At 41.2% G+C, this 11,548-nt stretch overlaps 1 protein-coding gene across 1 annotated transcript; it reads left to right on the top strand.

Moving 5' to 3' along the window:
* The first annotated feature begins 461 nt into the window (after positions 1 to 461).
* On the top strand, positions 462 to 7,742 carry LOC139659219 (transmembrane emp24 domain-containing protein 6-like). The gene is made up of 4 exons (XM_071537432.1): positions 462 to 668; positions 2,773 to 2,899; positions 4,759 to 4,913; positions 7,521 to 7,742. The coding sequence occupies exons 1-4, from the start codon at positions 462 to 464 to the stop codon at positions 7,740 to 7,742; spliced, it is 711 nt and encodes a 236-aa protein (XP_071393533.1).
* Positions 7,743 to 11,548: the final 3,806 nt, after the last annotated feature.

The following is an 11,548-nucleotide window of genomic DNA, read 5'->3' as shown; positions in this document are numbered from 1 at the left end:
CTACCCAGCAGTATATAAAGTAATTCAAATTAGTTCCACCTTTATCAGCTGCAACATTAAAGTGATGAACACATTAATGTATCAATAATTATAGTCCAACAACATGATATATATGATTCTGAAATGGGCCATTCTGCATAATGACTACTTTTACTTTTGCTACTTTAAGTATATTTTGATGCTAATACTTTTGTACTTTGACTTAAGTAAGACTTTGAATGCAGGACTTTTACTTGTAACAAAGTATTTTTACATTGTGGTATTACTACTTTTACTGAAGTCAAAGATCTGAATACTTCTGGGCCTAAGGTAGTCTCCTATCTTTGCCTCACGGTAAGACCGCCCCTGTGTGCAGACTGTTGATGTGGTTAATTATTCTCCTCCACTTGATATCTGAGAATCAACATTAGAAAGCAGCAGCTCCCTTCACCTCCTCCTTCATGGTGGAAGCAGGACGGACGATGCCGGTTCCCGTTCTGGTCCTGGTCCTGGTCCTGGTCCTGAGCTGCCGGGGCGTCGGCGGCAGGAAGTCGGAGCCCCGGCTGGACGAGGCGGATCTGTTCAGAGGAGCGGACGGATACGACTTCGCCATCGAGGTTCCCGCCTCAGGCACCGACTGCTTCTGGCACTTCGCCCACCAGAGCGGAAACTTCTACCTGACCTACCTGGTAAGAAGGCTGGACTGACCGGCAGCCGGGACCCGTGGGACCGGGTTTCCTCTCGTCTGCGGTGATGAACTCGTTTGAAAGCCGATGTGCTGTTATGAAATGAATCCCGGGGGTGTCGAGGTGAAGCTGCACCTTTGTTAAAACCCGTCCACCTTGGGCTTATCAGACTTTCAAGGTCATCCAGTTTGACTCCAAGTCTTGTTATCTCTGTCAAAGTTAGCATGATAACATTCATGTTCGCAGGACATTCACTGTGTCCTGCAGAAATATACAGTAGCTTCATGTCTTTTTAAGTCCAACTGAGTTTAAAAACCTGGGGCCGGATTCACAAAACCTTCATAAGAAAAAATGTTTTCGCAAGTGCCGCTTTTTTCTTAACTTTGGTCTTAAAAAAAAGTAGGTAAAAATGCTATTCTCAAAAACAGTTCTTATATATTTTCTTAACTTTCTTCTTATGTTTCTTCCTAAGAAAAAACTTAGGAATAAATGGTATTCTTGAAATGAAAGTTGTCAAATTTGTTCTTGATATTTTTCTTAACTTTAAGACGGCCCTTCACCTGTCTTAAAACTCCTACAGTGAAATTTTACAGTTACCAACAGCAACCAATGTTTAAATCTTTGCTCTAGTTGCTCTAAATAGGTTTTTCCCCAATTGTTTTGTAGATGGAAGCACTTTGGGTTGCCTCCTAGCCTTGTCTCCTAGCCTCCTAGCCTTGTCTCCTAGCCTTGTCTCCTGGCCTCAATGGCAGTAAGTCTAAAGTTTATTAACCAGAATTATACAACAGGTAGTTCCGACCAAGCGATCTGATTGGTCAACTAGACATTTAGAACGTGCTCAAATCAGCATGACAGCACACCTAGCCGTGCTCATCACTAAATATTACTCCGCCATATTATCATACAATATATTTAAATATAACGCTACGGTAACTCTGTTCAGCCTTGATGTTACCAGACGCTCTGCCTCCTCCATCAGCTGTGCCGGTGAGTCGGTGACACGGCGCTACTAGCTTAAAAATACATGTGAAGTTCGCGGACATATTAGCTAAATCTGTCCATGGAAAAATTATTTTTTTCAGCAGATATCTTAGTTACAACAAGACTGAGCTAGCGAGGCAGTTTTGTGTTTATATGTGTGGTATTTATTCAGTTTGGGAAATCCCACGATCTCTAGAAAGCATTAGCTCCAGTTGGCTGCTGACTCAACAGGGACTAGAACTCGTCTGTTGCAGGTCGTTACTAAGGCTCCGCCTACTTGCTGGAGCAGTAAACTAGGTTCCATTACATAGGAGTCTACTGACGTGACTGATTGTTTTCCAGTTATTAGTCAGACCCCATGTATTTCCAGGGAAACGGAGATAACACTAGCAAAAAGTTTTTTACTTTGAGAGCGAATTGCCCCACAATATGAATACATTTTGTTTATATCTTTTATTTTGTTGGTAACTGTTGTATAATCATTTCAGTGATGCTTACCGCATCACTGTCGTGCCAATAATGACGGTAAAGCTCACCCTCTCGTGTAATATTGCTTAATTAATTCAGGCCCTATTTTGAGAAGTTCTTAAGTAGGAAAATTAAAGAAATTTGTAAGAAATGAGACTGTTACTAAGAAAATATTGAGGAATTGCATTTAAGAGCCTTCCTAAGAACTTCCTAAAATTTCCTCTTATGTCATTTCTTAAGATCTATCTTAAGAACACATTGGTGAATCCGGACCCTGGACAAGAAAGCAGCATCATGACAAACAAAAGTTACAGAAAAACAACATATAACAATATATATGATAGCAAAAGTTTATAGGTTTGCCTAGTTATAGCCTGGTGACTAGGCTGAACTACTGAATGTAAAACATCACACTATGCACAGATTGTGTGTTCCTGAGTTTTTTATGTATGTTTCTCCATCCTGGTGTTGCTCTCTGCAGCAGGACAGAGGCTGTTGTCGACATGCTCAGTTCAATTCAACTTTTTTCATTCCATCTAGCCCCAGCACACAGGAAAGCACTTTCCAAAGAAGAGTAGAACAAGCTGCAATCCAAAACATTTTGTTGTGTGTGTGTGTGTGTGTGTGTGTGTGTGTGTGTGTGTGTGTGTGTGTGCAGGTGCAGTGGGTAACGGGGATGGCTAACGACCCCCGGCTGTTTGTGACCGTTCTGTCACCAGAGGGCGATCTGGTGGCTTCAACGCGGGACTCCATCGGTCAAATCAACTTCCAGACCGAGGTGACAGGTATGATCCAGGAGCTTCACTTCCACCTGGCATTAATGTCTGGATGTTCAGGGCTTGTTATTGTGTAGAGTGAGTTTTAGGTGCTCTGTGCTGCTTCTTGTACTGTGAATTAATTTGAATGGTTATGATGATTTTATTCTTTTTTTACTGTGACATCAACCTGCCAAGGGACAACAGATGAAAATTAGCCTGGTGGCTGAATCTGGCATATTTACATTTGATTTGAAATGTTCATTAATATGCACTGTCCCTATTTAAAATAAATAAATCTTAAATCTTAATGTGATCCAGGTAGTCATCAGTCCAATCACACAGAGGTGACAACAAAATGGCAACGATGCTCCAGTGATGTTTTTGACAAATTCCTACCTGCAGCGATGATCTTTCTACCTTTAGTGAAAACATTTCTACTTTGAGGGCGAATACTTTCTCACTAACACACTTGTGACTCACTGTGTGTTCAAGCAGCAGGTGTAGGAAGCTGAAGCCTTCCTACAGTTGACTAGCGGTTAAGTGGCTAACCCAATTTTCCATTAACCACAAAGTCTGTCTTCTGCAACTAAACAAACGGTGTTGAGATTGATCTGTCTCTCACTACGCAGCATAAGCTTTTTGACGATTCGCACGTTTCTGTTATTTTATGGTGTAGAAACTTCCAGGAAAGACTTTATAGCAGTGGAGAACTGCAGTGTAGAATGAACCACCTGTTGACAGCAGCAGCTCCTCCTGAGCAGGGAGCAGACTGTGGCTCATGGCAGGTTTTCACCAAGCAGCCAAAACCTCAAGTGGATTTTGAAGCCAATGAAGTGGCGGCAGGCGGCAGTTCCTCTGAAGTCCGCTAGAGTCCGGCTCCAAAAAGACTCCAAACCTCCAACTCCATTAAGTCAATGGACCACAACCAACTTCTGATAAAAAAAAAAAATTTGGTGTGGTCTCAGCAGTTAATTTCACTTCTTCTAATGTGTGTCCTTATGGAGATTTTCAAAATAATTGCTTCATTAACAGGATATAACGGTTATAAAACAGGGTTGTTTTCCTCGTGCTCTGGCTCCAAAAAATGTCAACATGGCGGCAATCGTAAACCCCAACTTTCGGCTTCAAAACGGCCCTTCAGAAACCTTTGAGTGAAGAACACCTACTACTCCGTCTGTTTTTACAGTCTGTGGTTTTCACCTGTTCAGATGCAGTTTGGGACTTCGCTAAACTCTGAGTTCACTGTAGCTGTGAAGCTGCAGCTAGCTGGTTCCCTTTGCAGGAGATGGAACATTCCAGCTAGCTAAAACATGATCTCACACAAATACGTGAAATGAACACAAACTATAAAATGGCGATTTACATGCTGTGGACACGTATTATGGGGAAAATAACGTTTCTCTACGACAAACTGAATTACGTTCCCCTGCAACAAATTTAAATACGTTCCTTCACCATGAATTGAATTACGTCCCAGAGGTTGGTTAACGGTTAAATTTAGGAAATGTCCTTTGTACAGGCTGAGAAACGTATACGCCCGTCCACCACCCGACCTCCATGCTACTTCAATGTCACACTACTTCCTGTTTATAGTCGTGTCTCCATCACGTAACTTCACATTTCCTGCTGGGAAAACGTAAATTTAACACTTATATGTTCCACCAACACGTAATTTGCTGTGAACATGTCATGTTCATTTCACGTTTTTCTGTGAGATCAGTCTGAACTAAAATCCTGTAGCTCGGTAACTAATTTTTTAATATTTTTATCATGTAAATGAAACTGTGTGTTGGACCAGCGCACCATGAGGTATTTCTACTGAACTGGATTGTTGAAAGCTTTTTGATCCCTGTGTCCGTCTCATAACTCCAGCTTCCTCCTGGCAGGTTTTTACCAGATGTGTCTTGGGAACCACAACAACCGGTTCGGAGGCGTCCGGGTCTTTCTGAACTTCGGCGTCGTCTACGAAGGTTTCGAGGACGCCAAGAGAGAGCTGGAGGAGGGCGAGAAAGTCCTCAACAGCACTTTGGCCAGAATCCAGGTGTTGGTTTCAGTTCAATTCAAGTCACTTAGTTTGTCTGGGATGTTGGACTGCTTAGTTATGTATATCACAATATCTCTTTATTCGCCAAGTACAATAAGTCAAAATTCATATCAATCTGATTTTAAAAAATGCAAATCAAACAAACTAGCTAGACTAGCAGACTATATAACAACCAGGGTAACATAAACCAACAATGTATCTAGATGGATGTTAACTAAGCTGCTATCATGAAAAACTTTTTCAGTTGTTACAGCTGTAAGATAATTTAATACGATGTTTCACACAGTGTGTGGGATGCTAATCCTCTCCCAGGGTCCACCTTTTCGGTTGTGGTCCTACGCACCTAAAACTAAAGACCTTTAGGTGTGCAAAATGTTTTCTTGACTCGGTTGTTACAGTTAAAATGTTGAAATATTTCCTCCACATACTTGCAGTTTCTAATGCAATGCTTATGGAGAGATGGGAAGTGTGTCCTCTGTAATGGATGCAATATATAATCTTGAGATGTGCAGTAGTTAAGTCAAAACTTACTTAAAGGATAAGGCTGGTGTTTTTTTATTGCAGTCAACAAATCGTATGAAAATAACTAAATCAACAATGTGTTTACTTTGCTCCCGTTACTTTCTGTCTTCCCACGTTCCATTTTTAGCCGTCAACCCCGAAGTCATTGGCTCCAATTGTAAGATAAAAACCTTGAAATGCAGCTCATAAAGACATAGTTTACATTTTAAAAATCGCTAACTGTTACCATGAAAAGTCAGGCTGTTGTAGTTATTACCAATAACCAGTTATTACCTTTGCTGAGATGGAAAACATGTTTACAGCCGGCTTATGAAGTTGTTTGAGGAAAAAGTGGTCCGGCCCGGTGCATGGTGATGATGAAATATGCTGCAGAGCAGCAGCATGGCTCTGTGACGGGTTTTTAATCGTTTTTTAATACAATGCAGTTCTATGGCTGCTGGGACATGGCTGCATTGGATGAGATGAGACTGGATGAGACTTGCTGGCAAAACAAAATCATTGCTGATTTTGTTATTTTCATAGGATTTGTTGACTTTAAGAAATGCATTAAAAAACACCAGCCTGATCCTTTAAGTAAAGGTAAAATTACAGATTTCAAATACACAAATTAGAGGTAGCTACAAGGAAAGCTACTCAATTACAGTAACAAGTGTAACTGCAATTTATTTCTTACATCTATGCAACTTGGTCTCATAAAAAGTAGTGAAATGAACACGAACTCTGAACACAGATTTACATGCAGCTGTGGACACAAATGATGTGAAAATCACGTTCCTCCACCACAGATTGGATTCTGTGACAAAAACACAAACTGGACACGACATTTTCAGCTGCTTTTCACGTTGTTTTAACGGTTAAGTTTGGGAGACTAAAACAACTTGGTTAAGGTTTGGGAAAAGCTTTGGTCGGTTAAATGTGAAAAATTCCGCTAAAAATGTAAATGTGACTCGCATGTGATTGGTACAAGCTGGGAAGTGAACTCCAGTCGTCAGAACTGAAGTGAAGCTCCTGTCGCCCGTCCAGCACCCGACCGAACAGCCTGACCTCCACTGAGCTGCTTCAATGTGACTCGACTTCTTGTTTCTAGTCGTGTTTCCTTCACGTAACCGTTTCATTCAGACTGATCTCACAGAAAAACATGAAATGAACACAACATGTTGGAACGTAAAGTTACATTTTCGTTTTCCCAGCAGGAAACGGTTATGTGAAGGAGACACGACTATAAACAGGAGGGAGTCACACTGCAGCAGCACGGTGGCCAGGTTTCTTATTTAACCATGACCAAACCATTTCCCTAACCTTAACCAAGCTGTTTTAGTTGCCCAACCATAACCGTAAACTTAACCAAACTCGTTCTACTTGCCCACGTATCTGTGTGAGATCAGCTTGGTTTCCTGCTGGGAGTCTTAACACTTTGCGTTTCAGATTAACAGTTTTTTATTTTCTTCTTAACCATAATACAAAACATATGCATCACAAAGTATACACACAAATCTCCCACCCTAACCCCCCCAACTCATCATCACCACATACACAGTTGGCCTTGGTTGTCAACATAAATACATTCCATCATATGCAGTGGACAGAATAGTTAAAATAAGACAAAACTCAACAAACAAACCATCACAAAACAAGGAAGTACAGAACAAATGCATATTTTTGTCCATGCATAGAATGTGACACTAAATACAAAACATGCGTCTCCCCCCAGAATATGGTCCATGTCAGGAGCCCTCCAAGAAGGTTAAGTATTTGCCCCATTTCCTAATATATGCATCCAATCTACCAAACTGTTTATAGGACATCTTTTCAAACGCTGCCACTCTTGCCAACTCAGCAGCCCATTCTTGGACTGAAGGCCCCTCAGTTTTCCATCCTCTGAGAAGAATCTGTCTACCTATCATGACACTAGTTTGGACCCAACTTTTAATATATTTGTCTCCTCCCATTAAGACTGCCAACACGCAATTTGGTGTTAAAAGTCGTGTTCATTTCACGTATCTGTGTGAGATCAGGTTGACCCGACATTACATAAATGACACACATACTATATAACCGATTGATGCATCATGTCTGATTCAGGAGAGCACCCAGAAGCTCCAGACCCAGATCTTCCACATGTGGCGTCATTACAACTTCGCCCGCATGAGGAAAGGGAAGGACCACTACCTGCTGCTGTCCAACCTCAGCTACGTCAGCCGGTGGTCGGCGGCGCAGAGCTTCGCCATCCTGCTGTCCGGATACCTGCAGCTGCTCTTCCTCAAGAGACTCTTCCACACCGACTCCCGCCGGCCGCCGTGCTGAGAGCAGAGAAAACCTCCAGGCTCCTTTGGGGAATTTTAGATTTTAAACTTTGGGGAATCCTGGTGTTTTTCATTCAGTATCAGCAGTCCAGCAGTCATTTTCTTCCTTCGTTCAATCTTGTCCAGAGCGAGAGAATCCATCACAGGAAACATGAAGCCAAACTTTCTGTTTTCTCCTAATTTCATTGTGCTGAGTTCAAGAACATAATTAGGGAGTCGACTCCAAAAGAGTCGATTCTTGATTCCATCACGTTGATTCTGAGATTCAATTCTATTAATAAACAGAATTGGAGTCAACTCCAAACTCTGGAATCGTAGAAACTGTTTCATTTAAATGAATTTGTAATCAGTTAATTCAGATTTTGGCCTATCTATACTAATCTGTGTTCGACTGCCTTGGTCCGATCCATTTCACAAGTGGGGAGGGGGAAGGAGAAATTCAAGGCTCATTGCTGAATGCCAAGCAACGTAAAACTTACATTTTTGTGTTGATTTTCATTTGGAATAAAATCGAACCGGAGTCAGAAGCGACTCCAAAACATGTGGCATCGTCCATCCCAGCATCTATCAGGCATACGGAGACATGCAGGAGCCATGTCTGCTCATTTTATCTGTCATGTAACTGACCACTATACAGATCACAGGTCTCTCTCAGTAGGAGTGTGTCAGTATCACCACACAACAGTTTGCACAGAAGCAGATTTTGAAAATCCTGGCAGTGACGGCAGATTGTGCAATTGGAAGTAATGAAAAATTAACTGACTTTTCATGTCTGAGCTGCAATGAGTCATTCCTGTAAAAAAAAATCTGAAGACAATAACTATATATAATAACTTGTAAATGTCTCCAACATAGTCTCAAGAAAAATAGGACATTATAACCTCCAGAAAGGTATTTATTGTGGTCTTGGTGCAGGTTTTCTAGTTATTTTAGCCACAACCCAGCTGATTACAAGACTAGAGTCACGAGACCAGGTGCAAAGACAGAATGTGAAACGTTCCATCTCATCAGCCAGTGACTCCCTTCCATTCATTTAGCGTTAGAAGTGAAATGTTCATGGTGACGAGAGTCCTCGATAGATGAAGTAGGAGTTTTGCCACGTTACAGGAGCAGCTGTCTCGTTTAAGGAGAGTGAGCCGCAGGCGCTAACGCTAGATTAGCTAGCTGCTAGCGGCACTAGCCCCTAGATGATAGCAGGTTTGTCCTAACGGCACCGGGTTAAGGGTTAAGGGTTAAGGATTACTAACCCTTAGAAGACCCAAGACCAGATGCTCGTTTTGGAATTCTGGATTTACAGCAAATGTGATATAGCAGTATCTTAGGTCATTCAGTGAAAACACACTCATAAGAAAACACAGACACACACACACACACACACACACATATCTTCCAGATGCAACATGATGAAAGTGATTCCTCTCACTCTTGCTGCAAAACTGATTTGTTTTAATATAAAGAAGTAAACAGGATGTCACTTTTATAGTGAAATAATCGTCAGCAAGATGGCCGCGGGCTTGTTATGTTTTCACGGTTTTAACAACAATTTTTCAAGTCCATGAGATCCCCTTTGAAGAAAACACTATACATTCAAGAAGAACTACTAACCAGCAGTCATCTCGGCTTTGGTCTTGCCTCTATGTGACACTCTGCTGTTGCATTCCTGGCATTCTCTCTCGTGATCCGGTTTAAAACGACCGATCAAAAGGGGACGACTTTCTCATAGTCTGCCTTTGTCTTTTACTGTGGAGAGTTGTTCATCCTTGCCCAGGCCCCAGAGGCCCCAGAGGCCCCAGAGACCCCAGAGACCTCCGACTGCCCTGTGTGATCGGATGTAGCTCCATGCCCCGATTCTCTTGTCGGTACACTAAACACAGAATGAAGACCAAAGCCTGCGTGCTATTTTTTTTTTTTTTTTTGTGATTAAACTTTTTATTGCTTTTTCAGCATTTGAACATACATTATAAATTTACAAACAATATTCAAATTTAAAGAAAAGAGAGAAAAAGAAAAAAAAGAAAATGCACATTCCTCTTGACAGAGTGTAACACAGGCTACCATACAACAATATTACATCTCATATTCATTCACTGAGCATAGACAATTAGACGATGTACAGAGACCAAGGATGGGGTATATAGGGCTGGACGATATGGTTACAATCAATATCATCATAATCACAAGGACAACACTGAATTATCCTCCAGCCCTAGGGGTATATGAATATTAATTGTCATGATAATCATCTCCACCTATCATTTCCAAGTAGGGACCCCAGATCTTCCTGAAAACATTTAAACTATTATTAACTCTATGGATAAGAAGCTATCCTAGCCAGCTCATCTCTCCATTCTTTGAAACTGTTCTCAAGCCTGCGAGCTTTTATATAAACCACTATTCCATCATCCAACGCTTCCTCCTCAGGCACATGTCTCGCATATAAACACGAGGGTCAAGACAAACCATCTGATGATCTTAATAAATAACCATAAACTAACAAAAACTACTGATCTCAAGTGAAAAGTAAAAAGTCCAAAATTCAAATAAACATGAAATGAAAGTGAAACAAAGTTCTTGAGAACAGACTGTTTTCAAGAAAATGCACATCTTGGCCCTTTTGCAGAAGTCTGTCTGGGGAACTGGGACTTGAGCTTCTTCATGTTCTGTTTCTATTCTGTGCTGCAGAGCTGATCCTTAACGTCTAACATCTGAGTAAATGTTCTATAATGAATCAGGAGCATAATGCTAAGAAACTGTATGCACACGGCTGTGTTCGGATTAGAAAGAATGACAGGTATTATTCTTGTCTTCCAGTAAAACCAGTCTGACCAGTAGGGATTCCACTCACTAAATTCTCTCTCAATTGCCTATAATTAAAAGCACAGGACTCCAGTAGTGCAGTGAGCTCCGTTCAGTGGAAAAACACACATCCATGTTCTGAGCTCTCTGGAAGGCTGAAGACTAATCCTCCAAAGCAAAACCTCCTCAACAAGACTAGCTAGACCTAGTGCAACCCGGGCCTCCTCTTGGCTTTCACACCCAGTATAATATGTGTTCTGCCCTTGACCTGATCTGTCATTTTCAATCACATTGACCCCGGAGACATTTTTAGTTTAATACAATGTTGGACAGAGGGACATTTATGCCCCTTTGTCACCAAACTATGTTTTTGAGAAAAGAGCCTCAAAGTTTGCAGTCTATTTTGAGACATTTATTCAAATATATTAGAGCTATCATTCAAACATAACATAACATACTAACATTAAATGTCCAGTCTTGAGTGCCCATACACACACAGACATGTCCACACACACACACACACATACACACACACACACACACATACACATTTTGAACTTCAACCACAGTTAAGCCTCACTTGTGTATGGAGATGCACGTTGAGATATTTCTGCCGGGAATTAATTTCTATGTTGTTTAATAGTAATAATTTCAGTCTGTAATAGTCTATCACTGATTTCAATTCAACTTCTGGCATTTATTATTTATTATTTATTTATTATTATTGGGGCGTCAATTATGCATATTCACAATTCTCAGAGACAGAGAACTGATTGATGCTGTGTGTCATTGTGTGGCAATAACAATGGGCATCATATTATTATAAAAAGTTGGAAATGCCACTGGAACTATTTTGTTTGTGCCTTGCAAAGTAATTGTGTTCTCCTGCCTGTCCTGTCCTGTCTGTCCTGTCCTGCCTGTCCTGTCCTGCCTGTCCAAGATGAGTTGAAAACAACACGCACACCACTTGCTTTGTCTCTTTTTGTGGTGCAGGGAATCAATTGACCTGAA

The sequence above is a fragment of the Centroberyx affinis genome, unplaced genomic scaffold (genome assembly GCF_046629955.1).
Source record: "Centroberyx affinis isolate AG114_WGS23_722 - 3 ecotype Tasmania unplaced genomic scaffold, CSIRO-AGI_Caff_v1 ptg003047l_1, whole genome shotgun sequence".
Classification (NCBI taxonomy): Eukaryota; Metazoa; Chordata; class Actinopteri; order Beryciformes; family Berycidae; genus Centroberyx; species Centroberyx affinis.
This window is presented reverse-complemented; position numbering and strand designations above follow the sequence as displayed.